We start from the raw sequence: 17,690 nt of genomic DNA on the forward strand, positions 1-17,690 counted from the left end.
ACACCACATGTACAACACACAGCACACACAGCAAGCACACCACACACATCACACACCACACACATCACACACCACACACATCACACACTACACACACACACACAAACACCACATACTATACACCACATGTACAACACACAGCACACACAGCAAACACACCACACACATCACACACCACACACATCACACACCACACACATCACACACCACACACATCACACACACAAGCACCACATACTACACACCACATGTACAACACACACCACACACAGCAAACACACCACACACATCACACACCACACACATCACACACCACACACATCACACACCACACACATCACACACACAAACAAGCACCACATACTACACACCACATGTACAACACACACCACACACAGCAAGCACACCACACACATCACACACCACACACATCACACACCACACACATCACACACACAAACAAGCACCACATACTACACACCACATGTACAACACACACCACACACAGCAAACACACCACACACATCACACACCACACACACACAGAAGCAGCACGTACTACACACCACATGTACAACACACAGCACACACAGCAAGCACACCACACACATCACACACCACACACACACAGAAGCAGCACGTACTACACACCACATGTACAATACACACCACACACAGCAAACACACCACACACATCACACACCACACACACACAGAAGCAGCACGTACTACACACCACATGTACAACACACACCACACACAGCAAGCACACCACACACATCACACACCACACACACACAGAAGCAGCACATACTACACACCACATGTGCAACACACAGCAAACACACCACACACATCACACACCACACACACACAGAAGCAGCACGTACTACACACCACATGTACAACACACAGCACACACAGCAAACTCACCACACACAAATACATCACACACTACACACACACACACACACACACCATGTGAACACACAAAGAACATACCACACATAGCATACATCAAACACATGCAAACACACCACACACAGACATCTCCCACAAACTCCACAACACACACCAGGATACACGCTCCCTACACATACACACCACACACACATATGCACACTCCCTTCTTCCTAACTGGACCCTCTGTGTCTCATATCACACCCCTCCATTCAATCCTCTACACAACTGCTTCAGTAATTTTGTTAAAACGCAAACTACGCCATTTCCTTGTTTAAACCCCACTCCCTCTTTCAGCGGCTCTCCAGAAAATTCAGGCTAAAATCCTAGCTCCTTCCCAGAGACGGTGGCCCTCCAGTCTGTTCCCCGATGGCCCGTGCAACATCCCCCGTCAGTGAGCCCGCGCCACCTGCCCTTCCCCCACTGTGGGTTCCTCGCGCATCTCTGGAAGATGGCCCCACAGCTTCATCCATCTGAAACGTGTTCATCCTTCCAAACCCAGTTCACCTCTTTTGTAAAGCTTTCTCGACCACCCAAGCGGAATCGCTCCCTTCCTCTCTACCGCTTGCGTGGTGTGTGGTGGAATGATTTGCTTCCCCTGTCTGTCTTCCCTGCCAGCAGGTGACCTTCTGAAGGGAATTCATGTCTATAGACAGAGCACTTGTTCCCGGCATGGGGTGGGCTCAGTGAACACGGGGTGGGTGGCACTCATCCCCCTCGTCCTCCCACACAGATCAAAGTGGAAAACCAGCTTGACTTCCAGGACATCACCAGCGTGGTCGCCATGGCCAAAACCTACGCCACCACCGAGGCCTTCATCGACTCCAAGTACGACATCCGCGTCCAGAAAATTGGATCCAACTACAAGGCTTACATGTGAGTCTCTGGGGCAGGGGCTGGGGGAGCGTGGGAAGGGAGCCCAGAGATGCATGTCCAGCCACTGTCTCCTGCACCCCAGGGCGCATCATTATCCTCCATCCTATCTCCTTACTGCCTTTCTTCTCTGGCCAGTGCGGCCGAGGGGCTGATACTCAGTCACTGCTTATCCCCAGGCAGATATTTGCCTACCCAAGCAAGGGCTGTTTCCTCCAGAGCAAGAAAGGTGCTTGGCACGTCTAGGGAACTGCACATACACACAGGATATATGTCTTTGAGAGAGAAATTTGGGGACAAATCAAGGAGGGCTTTGAATACCTTGCTGAGGGTTTTGGATTTTTTTTCCTCTTCTGAGCAAAGGATCTGTGTTTATTAAAAGGTGACCATGAGGCTGCGAGCTGCCAAACGGTTTCTCTGAAGCCAATAAGACCAATGAGGAGGTTACACCGGATTTCTCTGCCTGCAAGCAACAGAAACCACACATCATTAACTTAATGGGTTTTTTAAAGGGAATTTATTAGAAAACCATGGGTTATCAGAAACTTAAAAAAAGCAAACAAAAAAATCTCCCAACTCAATTATCAGTTTCGGAAGCATTAGGATACAGAGCAACCCAGGAATGTGGGCAGCCAGAAATAATAATAAACAATTTTCACGGCATCCCCACCGGTAAATGAACCTGCCCTAGTCATTTTCAGGGCTTAACTCAAGATTGCGATTCCATGGAAAAAGTACTGATTAGTCCAACTTTGACTGTGTTTTATCGATTAGAGAAAAGCAGTATGGAGATTCCCACCATGAAGGCATGCAGTGTGGGCAGGGCCATTGCCTAGTGGAAATAGAGGTGCTGAATCTAAAGGAAAAGGAAAGAATGCCAGGCGGAAGAAAGCATCCCGCCTTCACCTGGGTGGTTCAACAAAGGATGGATTACATGGGGCTGTGGTTATCAGGATGAATGGGGACTTCTGGAGTAGGTGGACTGTCTCATCCTTGGGAGAGCTCTTCGCTCCAAGCCCTCTCTGTGTTTCACTCTGGAATGTTATTGTTAGTTCCACTTGAAATGATGGGACCCCAGAGGGCCAATCGCTGCCTGGTTGACAAGCATTTATGGGGCACTGACTGTGTGCAGGGCTCCATATGTGAGGACTGCAAGGGTTAGCCCTGGACAGCTGGAAGGTCCCTCCATCCATAGGCTTCTGTGTGGGTAGCTTGTGCTTTAAGCTAGGGGTTGGCAAACCACAAGCACAGGCCAAATCCAGCTGCCACCTGTCTCTAAATACAGTCCTGTTGATCACAGCCTTGCACACCCATTTACAGATTGCCTGTGGTTGCTTTGGCACTACCTGGATTGCCTAGACCAAGGGTCAGCAAACTTTTTCTGTAGAGGACCAGGTGGTAATTTTAGGCTTGACGGGCCATATCGTCTCTGTCGCAACTACTGCGCCCTGTCATTGTTTGTGAAACTAGAGGAGGTGCAGGCAGTTGCCCTAGAAGGAAGTATTCGCAGGAAAGGGATGGAACTCATTTTCAAGGAGTAACTCTGCCCTATTCCACCAATCAACCTCTTCCTCCCACGAGGCAGGCCAGACCTGCCCCTGCTCTCAGATGGCGTTGGGGTGAAAGAGTCACCTCCTCCCTGCCCACCGTGAGTTATGGCCCATTCCAGTGCATTCCTGAGGCCCCCGCCATAGGTCATGATATCATTTCCCTCCTCTCTTCATTGTTTCAGCTTCCACTTGACATTGACGACACCTTGTCCCAGTTTTTTTCTGCTTTTTTTTTTGTTGTTGTTCTTGAGGATTACCTCATTGCCGCATTTTTTCTGCGGAGCCTCCCTGGCCTGACAGCTCCACTTTGTCATGACTTACGGAGTTTCCTGGACCTTGGCCTGGCCCACCTCCAAAGGAGGGGGTTCACGTCAGAGTTCAGTGTAGAATTTCCCCAGCCGTTCAACCTCCTCTGGCCCCACTCCCTGCCTTGTACTCGCGCCTTTGTGCTTGTCGCTGCTGGGCTGTCATTCTTTCTAGGTCCTAGCAGACACAATAAGGAAGTACATGAGTGTATCCTTACCCATGTATTCATATATATCCATAATTATTTCCGCATATCCCCATCCACATCCCTATGAGGCTGAACAGAATCCTATGGATGTCCCGGACCTTCATCTGGTACCACTTGGTTCATTTTAGCCTTTCCTGGTTGCTAATCTATAACTTCCCACTCCAACAGAGAAAAATCAGCTCCCCCACTCACCATCTATCCACTTTTTTGGTTCCGTCTCAGTGGATGCGCCCAGTCTCAGAACTGCTCACCTGTAGCCTCATGGGAAACAACCTTGCCAACTATGGTGCGGTGCCTTATGGCTCCTGGTGGTCATCTATTCTCAGCATTTTTACATTTGATTTTCTCTTTTACAATGATACAGTTTTGTGTCAATTCCTCTCCCCAGTTCACCCTTTGATCTCAACCACATACCTTCCGTTGACCATAAGACAAATAGCTTTACCTACACCCCTGTGCTTAAACTTGTTCAGTCTTTGCCGAGGCCAGATGCACCGTTAGGGATAGGTAGCTTGTCTGGATTCTCCCTCAGTGTACACAGTTCCTCACCCAGTAGGTACCTACTGGGCACCTACTGCCTGCCAGGTCCCACTGGATACTGGATATACAGGGGATGAAGTTAAACATGTCCCCTACCCTCAGGGTTCCCCTCCATCGGAGAAGAGAGGACACTAACGCAGTCATCAGAAGGGAGATGAGCATTCCTGAGCATTCGTGTAGGGTGTAGCACCGGCAGTCTATTTTTGCTGGGGAAGGTGGGCTGTCAGGAAGTCGTATGTCAGATGAAACCTGAAGGATGAGCAGGACTTAGGGAGGCGAAGATGGAGACAAAGACTCTGTGGAGTAAAGGGAAGAAGGCATGCAGAGGCTGTGACACTGGGAAAGAGCCATAGGCAGCGGAGCACCGGAAGAGAGGTCGGTTGTTACTGGAGCAGAAGAGGCAAGGAAACAGAGAAGGATGGCAACACAGTCAGAGACCAGAAGGCATTCCTAATCTTTACCAGAAAAAAGTAGTCACTTCTCTCTAAGGGTCACTTTTCTAACATTTTGGGGCCCTCAAAAGATTCCAGACTCATCAGGGCCTACACACACTGCCCTCATTCTCCTAAAAAACACGCCAAAGTTTGGGGGATTTCATCAGATGATGTAGGCATTTTTGAATTCAATCTTTCAATTTCAAAGATGACTTAGAAAACAATACCTAAGATCCAACAAATAAAAAAGGCAAACAGCATGAAGGGAAATAAACATAGGAAAATATAGTTGAAGATAAAGTATGTACCTAAGAATACATGCCATTACGTGAGCCAGTCATTTGAGTCAGAGCCTCCTGACAGCCAAAGCAAAGAAGGAAAGCAGATCAGGATGAGCATCCCTAATTCCCTCAATGTGTTATTTGTTCTGGTACAGGAGAACCTCCATCTCTGGGAACTGGAAGGCCAACACAGGCTCTGCCATGCTGGAGCAGGTGGCCATGACAGAGAGGTAAGAGACAAAGGAGGTGTAGGGAGAGGTGCTGGCCATGGTAGGAGCTGAAGGGGGAATGCAACAAACAGCCCTGAAAAGAAGGCCACTCTGCCCTCCATCCAGTGCCTCACCATCCACAGAGCACTTTTCTAGGTATGATCATCTTCACTGCCCACAACAGCCTACAGGGCAGGCATTAAAATAACCCCATTTTACAGAGGGGAGAAGAAAGCTCAGAGAGGGGAAGTGATTTGTCTAGGACCACAGAGCTAATTAATGACACAGCTGAGAGTAGAACCCTGCTGTCATGACTCCAAGTCCAGGGTCTTTCCAGCCCTGACCAGCTGCTATAGGAAGAGGTCAGGAAGCCCTGGCCAAGCCCTCCTGTGCGCTGACAGCTGCAAGGAAGCGTTATTAGGCGACCAGGCATATTGGAGAGTCCACTTCTCTCTCAAGCTTCTTTCCATCTCAGTACGAACAGGGAGAGGTTGATGTCCCCTGAATCGTGCATATTTTAGGGATGCTTTCTGGCTGAAGGTTTTTTTCGGTCTTTCTCCCTTTAGACACTTTGTGCCAGCCCCGCTTAAGGAAAGGCCGGCCGGGCGCGGTGGCTCACACCTGTAATCCCAGCATTTTGGGAGGGCAAGGCAGGCAGATCACCTGAGGTCAGGAGTTCAAGACCAGCCTGGCCAACATGGTGAAACCCCATCTCTACTAAAAATACAAAATTAGCTGAGCGTGGTGGCACATGCCTGTAATCCCAGCTACTTGGGAGGCTGAGGCAGGAGAATCACTGGAGCAGAGGTTGCAGTAAGCTGAGATCATGATCATGCCATTGAACTCCAGCCTGGGCAAGAAGAGTAAAACTCTGTCTCAAAAAAAAAAAAAAAAAAAAAAGGAAGGGCCGAAGGGCCGAGTCAGCTGGTCTCAGGGCCTGCCACATACATACCTTCTTGCCTGCATGCCCTGTGACCTCTGCCAGCAGCCGCACAATAGCAGTGGACAGAGCGTGGGCTGTGAGCTCAAAAGCTCTGTTCAATAAACACTTACTGAGTACCTACTGCAGGCCATGTTCTGCTGAGCACTAAAGGATGAAAAAATCCAATCCTTCCCTCTAAGAACTCTGTATCAGTTGCAAGGGCTACCACACAAATCAAATTGATTTGCACAAAAAGGGGGATTTACTGGCCCATGTCACTGATGACTCCAGATATACAGTGTCAGGTAAGGCCTTGAGGCTCCTCTGCCCACCCTAGTTCAGCTTCTTTCTGTGTTGGCTTCATCCAGGAGGCTCTTTCATTTTATGGTGGCACACGGTGGCTCCAGGCTTTCATCCTCACAGTGCGTTCAAAAGAAAGAAAATTTCTCTTTCCCAATCATTTCAACCAAAGCCTGAAATTGAGCCATATGTACTGATTGGCCTGGCTTAGGTCACGTGACCATCCCTGAACCAATCACTATGGCCCAAGACACTGCAACGCTGTGATTGGAGGCCTATGTCAGGTCTGCACCCCTGGAGACTGGAGTGGGACCACCCCCTACAGCAATAGAGACTGAGTGTGACCTTGGGCATGTTCAGGAACATTTCTGAGCTTCTTCAACTGCAAAATGAAAGCAGTAGTACCCAAGTCAGAGTGCAGGTGTGAGGACTGAATGAGAGAGGGCTGTGAAGCACCTAATCCAGAACCGGCCCCTGGCAGGGAGGCGCACCTGCCCTTCCCATCAACCCCAGGGGGGCAGCTGCCACCTTCAACCTGGGAACCCACCTGTGCTAATAAGTCTCCTGGAGGCTGCGCTCGTGACCTGGCACAACTGAATCATGTGGCTGAGGCAGTCACCTCCTTCCCCCAACAGGTGTTCACGGGACAGTCGTGGCCGTCTTCTCTATGGCCCTTCCCGAACGTGAGCCCAGCCTTCCCCAGTGCCTCCTGAGCCACTCACAGATGTCCCCAGCACGCCACCTATCCCTGGCTCTGCCGAGTCCCAGGTTGCATGGGCCATCCCTGGAGGAACCTACCATGGGAGTGGGCCTGCCCAGGCCTGGAATCCACTTTCCCTTTTCTAGTCACAGGCAGTGCTTCAGGGTCTGGGCGGGAGAGATTCCCCAGTCCTATCCCCGCAGGAACAAAATCCATACAGGGACTCATACACAGGGCCTGACCCCGCCCTCCACCTGGCTTGCCTGCTTGCCAGGTGGCCTGACTCCTGGGCAAAACCAGTGATGTCACTCGGTTGGTGCTAGTCCCACCTGGCAGGAGGAGAGCAGGGCGCCCCATTCTCCAAGCACTCTCATGCTGCTGTACGCCTATAGCCCCTTCCTAGACCCTGGGATGCCTGTGTCCTATGGGGTGCAGCCAGCAGGGGACCCCAAGGTTCATCCTTTCAAAACAGCCTCTGGAAACCGCTGCCTCTGGACCTCGGCTCAGATTTCCATGTTCCATTGAGAAGATACCTGATTTATGAGTGTGTCTCAGGGCACAGCTCACCCTAAGTGTGTGGCGCCCACAAGTCAGCCACTGGGGCCGAAAACGAGGACCCTGATCAGAGATTCCAGAGGACTCTTCAAGCTCCAAGGACCCAAGGGTGTCCCCAAACGTGACCACATAGCAGAATCACATGGAAAGCTTTCAAAAATTACAGAAATTACTCTAACATAGGGCGGAGCCCCAAGTCTGGCTGTTTGTGCGTTTAACTCTCCTGGTGATTCTGAGGTACAACCAGAATCAGATCTAGGCTTTCCCATTTTATGATAAGAGGGAGAGGCTTCGCCAAAAGTATTAAGGAATTAACAGCAAGAAGGTAGGTCCCTGGTCTGCCATGCTGAGTGAGAATGGATGTTCTGGGGCACCTTCAGAATGAGAGGAAGGGTGGCTCGCTTGGAATCTGGAATCAGACAGGATCTAGGTTTGGAAGCTGCACAGTCACTTAATCATCTCTCTGAGCCTTTTCCTCCATTAGTAAGAGGGTTAAAATCTTCCTCATAGAGTTGTGCTGGGATCCGAGGGGATGAGGAGTCAGTCCCCAGGCCCAGAATGTCTGGAACATAGCAGGAGCTCCATGGGTGTGAGTTTCCATCCTTCCTTTTACTTTGATGATATCACGTGCTCCATGCTACAGCTGAATGAGAAAACTGGACTGAGAGTCAAGGAGATCGAGGTGATCCTGGTGTTCTTACTGCCTTACTGTGTGAACTGGACCAGCCAGCCTCCCTCTCTGGGCCTCAGTAGGCTTTGGTGGATGAGATGAGAATCCATTCTAAGAGCATTCCAGTCTCAGTCCCTCCTCATCCCAGCACTTATGGCTCAGACACGCAAAGCGATGTGAGAGTAGGCATGGCCTGCATGACCCTGGAGAGTGAGAAGCAAGAACATTGACACAGAGTCCCCTGTGACTCCCAAATCCAGCCCACAGGGGAAGCTAAGTGCAAGCCGGGATGGTTTCTTCACATACAACCACCTCCTTGTTGCAGGGTCAAAGTCCAGCGCTGAGATCTGTCCCCAGCAAAGCAAACTGGCCTTGCAGACATCAAGTGGCTGGAAAGGGAACAAAAGCAGTGGGTCTAGAGGGCCAGGCCCCCTGGGCGAGGCAGAAGCAGCCTGCCAGTCTCCCCAGCCCACCCGCCCCGGGCCCGGGAAAAATGCACCCTTTGTCCTCCACAGCCTCTTGTCCGGCCAGGGCTGGGACTGGAAGGGCGGCCTGGAGGGATTTCTGGAGCCCTTGGAGCAGCTTTCCCAAGGGAAAAGGGACACAGGGGTAGCTGGGTGTCCAGGATGACTCCGGATGGGGGCAGGGTAGGCTCCCCATTACTGCAGGGCCAGCAAGTCCTGGGGTTGGGGGAGACCTGTCCCAACTCTGGTTCCTTCTCTCCCCCACCCTGCCTCTCTCCCCTCCTTCCTGGCTCTCTCGTGTCCTTTCTCTGGGTCTCTGTCCCACTGTCATTTGTGTCCCTGCCTCTCTGCCTGCCTGTCTCTGCGTCTTGGACTCTGACGCTCTCCATCTTTCTGGCTCTCTTGCTGCTTCTCTGTCCCTCTCCATCTCTGTCCGGATGTGTGTATCACTGTCTCTCCCTGCGTGTTTTTCCGTGTGAATCCGCTTCTCTCCTCCACCCTCTTCCCCACTTTCCCAGGCCACTTCACTGTCTGTCCATCTGTCCCTGCAGGTACAGGCTGTGGGTGGACAGCTGCTCGGAAATGTTTGGTGGCCTGGACATCTGTGCCGTCAAGGCCGTCCACAGCAAGGATGGCAGAGATTACATCATCGAGGTGAGGGATGAAGCAGGCAGTCCTCCCGGCCGGTCCAGCCTGGCAGGCGTGCCAGGGGGAGGGAATCCCTGCATGATCTTTGGCACCATCAGCTGTGTCCTGGCTCCAGGGCACACGCAGCCCAGGCCTCAGTGAGCTGCTTCTGGAGGCTCCTTCCCACCCTCAGAGGCATCGAAAGGCTTCATGCCTGGGGATTCGGAACTCAGTCGAGAGACCTCAGGGCACAAGGTTTAACAACCTCCCCGACCCACAGGCCTAAGGAAAGGGAAAGGGCATCTGGCCAAGGGTCAGCAAGCCACTGTCCCATAGGGCCCCTGCCATTTCCTCAGTGTCCAAGCATGTAAACTGGGCACCCTTCCTTGGTCACCATGCAGACAGTCCCTCATTTGTTCATTCAACAAACATGGCCTTAGGGGGCTCCCATGGGCTAAGCATGGGTGTGGCTCTGGGGATACAGCCATGGACTTGATAGACATGGGGTGTGCAGGCTGGCAGGGGAGAGGGTGAGAAACAGTGGCAGAGCACTGAGGATTTGGAAGGGGGATGGAATGGTACAGGGGCATGAATAGAGGGGAAGATGGAGGGAAGCAGAATGGTAAGAGGGGGTTCACAGAGGGCTGTGGGTTCCGGAATCTCTCTCAAGACCCTCCAGCAGCCCGTGCCTCTCCCCATCCTACAGCCCTCCCAGCCCCGCCACTTCCTCTCCATGCTTACCGTATCCCACCGCCCCCCACCCCTCCTCCATGTCTCCCCGGTGTCTCTCATGGTCCCACAGCCCTCCCGTCCCCTCCCCAACTCCTCTTCCCTGCCCCCCACCCCATGCCCCGTGGCTCTCCACTGCTTTCCCCTGAAAAGGCCCCTCTGGCCTCAGAGTCCTCCATAACTTCCCATCTCCACACTCACAGCTCCAGTGCCACGTTCAGCCCCCTCTTTCCACAGGCGGTGCTGACACAAGGCCAGGACACGTGAGGGACAGCCCTGCGGCTGTCCCCTCCCCGGGGTGTGGGCGGCTAATGGGAAGCACATGGCTGGGGTGACCACAGGAGCCAGCCAGCCCTCCCATCCCTCATGTCTGCCTCACTCCCCAGGAGCCCACGGCCGAGCAGGACCAGGTGACTCAGTGGGTGGGAGCCCAGTCATGCCAGGAGGGTGTTCACGCCCAGGACTTGGAGGTAGGAGGAGGGAGTCCAGGATGAACATGGCCCCTCTCTCCTCCCCAAAGAGGCCAGGAAGCTCCAGCAGGAAGAGCTGTGTCTGTATTGGCAGACCCAGTCCCACTCTGAGAACAGCTCTCCTCTCAAGGCCCGCAAACACCTTCCCTCTGGCTGCCACCAAACCTGAAATTCCCCAAGTAGCCCCTACTTGGAGGAGCCGTGGAAGAGGCTGGGAACAGATGCCTTGACCTGTACAGTTGCTCCCTGGAGGAGCTCATCCTCCACCTTCCTGGGAGCTTCAGCCCAGAGGTGGGGCAAGAACCCCCAGCACAGCAGCTCCTCAGACCCCACCAGGTCCTCCTGTCCCCGCATCCCCTCACGGGGACCACCAGACATGAACCCAGATTTGGCACACAAGCACTCATTTATTTATTCACTGAGCCGCTGCTCCGGGAGCCAGCCCCCAAGCCAGGTGGACACAGTGCAACCGCAAACACGAGAACAGGGGCCCTGTCTCCTAGAGCCCCTGGACTCCCCTGACCCCCAAAGGCCAGCTCCTCCCTTGCACCAGCAGTCTCTCTGTCCCCCGTGAGCCCCTGCCTCTCCGGGTCTCAGCTTTCACTCTTAGGGAAAAAAAAAGAATCCGTGCTCGTGGGCCGAGGCTTCCTGCCTTCAGCCATTCAGAGGGTTGGGGATGAAAGGCCTTTCACATAGAAAAAAAAAAAAAAGTAAAAGTAGTGGGCTCGGACTTCAAAAAAACAAGAAAACAATGTCTCCCAAGAATGTTCCAGAGGGAAAATGAAAGATAGCTTTTCAGATTTTTTTTTCCTCGCAGAAACATTCCAGAGTTGTTTCCTTTGCTTTTGAGTTTGGAGTGGGGTCAGGGGAGATGGGAAACTTGTTACCAAAAATATAAAAGGTGTTTTCCCCGAGTAAGGGGAAAAAAAAGGCAGAAGAGGTCCCAAAACACTGGTTTCTTCAGCCACCTCTACGGTGAGAACTGAAAATGTGTGTGAAATGTGTTGTGAAGAGGCTCACCGTCAAATACTCGGGGAAAAAGACCCTTGAACTTGTCCTCTGTGACCTTGTCCGGGGAATGACATTGCCCACTGGAAAATGTTTCCCTGGGGAGACCAGAGCGGCCACTTCCTTTGGCTGTGTCTACCGTGGGGATTCCAAAATGAACCTCAGGTTCCTTGTGGTGGCTGTTTTCCACTGCAGGGAATGTAGGAAACAGAGACCAGAATAAAATGGGGTGGGCAGGGGCAGGGGGAGAGAGGACAGGCAGGGTGCAGGACGCCTGTGTACCTTCGGGGCAGACTCCACCGTCAGAGCTCAGCCAGTGGTGACTGAGTGACTGTCCCTGCCCGGAGCACTGGGATCCAGGAGACCTCAGTTCCAGGTACAACTTGCGCAGAGCTCAGGACCCTGCTGGAAGCAGTATTCACATTCTTAAGCTAGCTTTTCAGTTTCCTAATCAAAGTGGGTGCTAAACTCACAGATCCCTACAAGTCCCAGCTGGAAGGGTCTTAGCAGCTGCCCAGATCCCTCAGTTCACTGTTGAGAAAAACAAAAAACACCCATAGAGGAAAAGAAACTTTGACCAAGATCACAGAGCAAGTCCACCGCAGAAGCCAAGCCTGGAACCCACGTTCCCTCTTCCCAGTTCCTACCCTGTTGTGCTGTTCCAATGCTTGCTGGGAATTAGCCTGATGCAGTGGGAGGACCATGGGTTGCCAGTGCTGTGTCCTTGACCTTGCCACTTCTTTGACCCTCTGCTTCCTCATCATTACAATGAGGATAATAGTACCTGCCTCAAAAGCTATTCTGAGGTTTATGAGAGATCCTCCACACCCGATGCTTACAATAGTGCATAGCACATACGAAGTGCCCGATAAATTACGGCGCTTCTCATTATCCTTATCCTTATGAGCCGGGCTTATCGCAAGGGCCTCTTATTCCTCCACTAAACAGGTGTCTGTGGAAGGCACACCGGTTTAGCAGGACACAGGGTCCATCCCTAACCTTGGGGGCTCCCAGTCTGGTGGTGGAGACATAGTGAGCAGGGGGTGACAGTGCTGTGGATAAGCTGTCCAGTGTGAAACCAGGTGAGGACGGCAGGATACAGATGCGAGGTGGCTCGTCAGAGCTTGCACCATCAGAGAGGGCTTCCTCGAGGAAGACCTAGTTAGCGGTTCCCTGTTGGATGAAATGGAGTTGGCCAGGTAAGGAGTGGGTAGAGGGAATACTTAAGAACCTGGAGGAGGCCGGGCGCGGTGGCTCAAGCCTGTAATCCCAGCACTTTGGGAGGCCGAGACGGGTGGATCACGAGGTCAGGAAATCGAGACCATCCTGGCTAACATGGTGAAACCCCGTCTCTACTAAAAAAAAATACAAAAAACTAGCGGGCGAGGTGGCGGGCGCCTGTAGTCCCAGCTACTCGGGAGGCTGAGGCAGGAGAATAGCATGAACCTGGGAGGCGGAGCTTGCAGTGAGCTGAGATCCCACCACTGCACTCCAGCCTGGGCGACAGAGCGAGACTCCGTCTCAAAAAAAAAAAAAAAAAAAAAACCTGGAGGAGAGAGAAAATCTAAGGAGCCCAGACCGTGGGAACAAGGGAGACAAGACGGTGAGTCTGATGGGGTGGTGTGGGTGAATGCAGGCCGCCGACTCCTGCAGTGGAGCAGAGGGTGACAAGGCCTGACAGACACCCCCTTCCAGACCTCCCATAGCTTCCCATGCCCAGAGAATCACGTGGAGCATTGGCCTTTGTGACCTTGGGCAAGTCCCCTCCCATCTCTGGGCCTCAGTTGCTCTATTTGTAAAAAGAGCAGAAGGGGAAACTAGGATCCCTCAGGCTCCTCCCCATAGAAGCACTTTGAGAACAGCCCAGCTCCCTGTGGAACGCGTTTCCCTCCCACCTGTGTTTTGCCAGGGCCCCGGAAAACAGACCTTTCCTCTTTCCTCTGAACCCTGGGTCAACTCTATGTCATATTTTTGTCATGATCAAGCCCCCCACCTTTACTGTTTCTACTTTGCGGAAAGCCTTGAGCTAGGGCCAAAGGAGAGGTGGCCAGCCCTGACCCTGGGAGGGGGCCAGGGTGAGAAAGGAGGGGACGGAGAGCGGCTCCCCAAAGAAAAGCACAGAAAAGGTCGGCAGAGGCTCCCTGGCCCTTGTCGCATTGCTGTCATCCAGCAAACGTGGGCCGAATTGAACTACATCCAGGGAGTGGTTGAGACTGAACCGAAGCGAGCTGGTGTCGCTGCCGGCCAGTCCCAGCTGGAGGTGGTTTGCATGGAGGACATCGCCATCTGGTGGTCACTTCTGTCCTGAACCCTGAGCCCCCACTTCTGGGGTGTGATGCCCAACGGCCAGTCTCTCCTGGCATGGGGGTCCCTCAGCTCTCCCGTCCTCCCCACAGGTAATGGACAGCTCAATGCCGCTGATTGGAGAGCATGTGGAAGAGGACAAACAGCTGATGGCCGACCTTGTTGTCTCCAAAATGAGCCAGCTCCTGATGCCAGGAGGCACAGCACCCTCGCCCCTGAGACCCTGGGTAAGACCCTCGTGATCAAAGCAGACTTTATAACCATGAGAAATGCCAGGCTGTCTGGAAATGGGGAGCCCCTGGATCCAAAGGAGATACCCCCAGGAAGAAACCACCTTGGGGAGAAGGAATGGGGGTGTGGGTGAAGGCCAGACATCAGGGAGAGCGTCCACAGCCTGCCCCAGTGGGTGAATTTAGGAGGCTTTCGGGGGCCCCCTCCCTTCTTCACCATCCTGGGGAGAACAATCTTGTCTCAATTGGCCTTTGGGCACTGTGGGGAGAGATGATTGACTGCTGTCCCTTCTGTGCCCTCGGTGCTGGGCCTGAGCAGGATGTGTGTGCGTGCGTGTGCGAGAGCATATGGACACACAAACCCTCTGTGTGCTCCCAGGGAACCGGTCAATGGATGCTATTGTGTCTCCCATTTCCCCCAACCTCGATGAGCTCTCACGTCGCTCCTCCCCTCCACAGTTCCCACCATGGATGACCAGACTGCTGTCCAAAGAATTTGCCAGCTCCTCAGCTTTATGTAAAAGCAAGTCCCCCAACTTCCACCTCCCACCCCAGATTTCCCCATGGAAAGTAATCTATGATAACAGACATCAGAATCATAGTTACTATACTGGGGGACTGCTGTCTGGGAAGGGTTATGAGGCAGGCTTCATCGTGGGAAATGGCCTGTGTTTTGATCTGGACAGCGGTTACACCGATGTATACACATACAGAACTTCACTACACAGTACACTCCAGAACTGTACCCTTTATGTGTACGAGTCTCTTCTCAATGATAAAAAGATCTTCATAAATGTTGCCCTCTCACCCAGGAAGTAAAGGGCTGTGGTGATACCAACAGGCTTCTTTTCTCTTCTGCTCTAGGCGCCACAGATTAAATCAGCGAAATCCCCAGGGCAAGCCCAGCTGGGGCCTCAGCTAGGACAGCCCCAGCCACGCCCACCTCCGCAAGGTACGACCCCAGACGCGCCACTGTGAGAAAGCATGCAGTGAGGGTGCTGAAATGTACTGAGGATCCACACGTGATTCCCACAAGGGGCTCCGGGAAAATGCATCTGAATACTTTATCCACAGAATGAATCAGACTATGGGGTTGGTCAACCTCTTTAAAAAGTCTAGAAAGGAGAAGGGAAATAGACGGTTAATTTATTAAGAACCTAATATGCACCAAGCACTGTGCCAGGGAATGTCCCACCTATTTTCCCAGCCATCGCTGGGAAAATAAACGTCAGTATTTCCTTTTTCTTTTTTTCCTTTTGAGACAGAGTCTTGCTCTGTTGCCCAGGCTGGAGTGCAGTGGCGTGATCTCGGCTCACTGCAACCTCCACCTCCCAGGTTCAAGTGATTCTCCTGCCTCAGCCTCCTAAGTAGTTGGGATTACAGGTGCACACCACCACGCCTGGCTAATTTTTGTATTATTAGTAGAGATCGGGCTTCACCATGTTGGCCAGACTGGTCTCAAATTCCTGACCTCAGGTGATCCACCCACCTTGGCCTCCCAAAGTGCTGGGATTACAGGCGTGAGCCTTTTTACAGCGAGGTAAATGTTGAGGCTTTGCCCAAGGAGGTAGAAAATACTAGATTTACAAGTCTGGCCTTTCAGACCTTCTAGAAAGCGTTTATTCATAGCAATGTGTGGTGCCTGATGATAGATTTGTGAGTCAACCAGCTAGAGTAAGAAAGAAAGAAAAATGGAACATCATCTATAAAACCTTGGCCATTGAAATTCTTCCTCGAATATATTGCAGCATTACTGCCTTCCACCACTTATTAGAGAATGGACAAACTATTGATGAAAAGATGAAAAGCAATCATGGCAATCATGGCAATAGCTAACTTTCTCAAAGAATGTCAGCTGCTCTGGTATTCTTGCATGCGGGTCTGGAGACAAATCCGCCCCATATCCTCTCTTGCAATCAAAACCTCCTGAACACACTCACTCAGGCACCAGCAGGAGCTTCAGAGCACCTGTGCACCAAGAAACCAAAGCAGGCAGTTTCGCTGCAGTCTTTTAAGGATCTTCTTAAAAACATATCAGAGGCTGGGCGCGGTGGCTCATGCCTATAATCACAGCACTTTGGGAGGCCGAGGTGGGTGAATCACGAGGTTAGGAGTTCGAGACCAGCCTGGCCAATATGGTGAAACCCCTTCTCTACTAAAAATAAAAAAAATAAAATAGCCAGGTGTGGCGGTGTGCACCTGTAATCCCAGCTACTTGGGAGGCTGAGGCAGGAGAATTGCTTGAACCCAGGAAGCGGAGGTTGCAGTGAGCCAAGATTGCACCACTGCCCTCCAGCCTGGGCAATAGAGGGAGACTCTAAAAAAAAAAAAAAAAAAAATATATATATATATATATATATATATATATACACACACACACATATATCAGAAAGAAAGAAATATATATCAGAAAGGAAGATATATATATATATCAGAAAGAAAGCATTACTGTCATATTGTGGCCTTCCCAGTCACTATTATTAAAAGCAACAGATTCATTACTTCCTGAAGAAAAGTCAACCTTGGCCACTGAATGTCTTCCTCTTCCACAGGTCTTAGATAAAATGCCCCGTTCATTTTTCTCGTCTGTGTTTCTCTTTCTGAAAAAGCAGAAGATATTTTTAAGAAAAGAGAAATTGTATAATTGTACACAACTGTGTACAGACGTACCTCAGAGATATTGCAGGTTCAGTTCAAGACCACCCCAGTATAAAGTAAATATCACAATAAAGTGAGTCACACAAATTTTTTAGTGCATATAAAAGCTATGTTTACACTATACTGTAGTCTCTTAAGTGTACAATAGCATTATCTCTGAAAAAAAAAAAAGTACATACCTTAATTATAAAATACTTTATTACTAACAATCATCTGAGCCCTAGGTGAATAGTAACGTTTTTCTGATGGAGAGTCTTGCCTCAATACTGATGGCTGCTTACTGATCAGGGTACTGGTTGTTGAAGCAAGGGGTGACTGAGGCAATTTTGTAAAATAAGGCAACAGTGAAGTTAGCTGCATGAATTGAGCTGCCCTTTCATGCAAGGTTTCTCTTCAGTACGTGATGCTGTTTGATAGCATTTTACCCATAATAGAACTTCTTTCAAACTTGGAGTCAGTCCTCTCAAAACCTGCTGCTGCTTTATCAACTAAGTTTATGTCATATTCTAAATTCTTTGTTGTCTTTTCAACAATCGTCACAGCATCTTTACCAGGAATAGATTACATCTCAAGAAATCACTTTATTTGCTTATCCATAAGAAGCAGCTCCTCATCCATTCAAGTTTTATCATGAGGCTGCAGTGATTCGGTCACGTCTTCAGGCTTCATTTCTCATTTTAGTTCTCTCGCTA

General features: G+C 51.2%; 1 protein-coding gene across 4 annotated transcripts in view; it reads left to right on the plus strand.

Annotated features, from left to right (window-relative positions):
- SYN3 (synapsin III) overlaps positions 1-17,690 on the plus strand; it is a 553,834-nt gene that overhangs the window by 519,879 nt on the left and 16,265 nt on the right. For all 4 annotated transcript variants that reach the window (XM_028827102.2, XM_015149984.3, XM_015149988.3 and 1 more), the window contains 5 exon segments: positions 1,694-1,836; positions 5,308-5,382; positions 9,524-9,626; positions 14,203-14,337; positions 15,205-15,292. In XM_028827102.2, the coding sequence (XP_028682935.1) occupies positions 1,694-1,836; positions 5,308-5,382; positions 9,524-9,626; positions 14,203-14,337; positions 15,205-15,292 (544 nt within the window).

The sequence above is a fragment of the Macaca mulatta genome, chromosome 10 (genome assembly GCF_049350105.2).
Source record: "Macaca mulatta isolate MMU2019108-1 chromosome 10, T2T-MMU8v2.0, whole genome shotgun sequence".
NCBI classification, from domain to species: Eukaryota; Metazoa; Chordata; class Mammalia; order Primates; family Cercopithecidae; genus Macaca; species Macaca mulatta.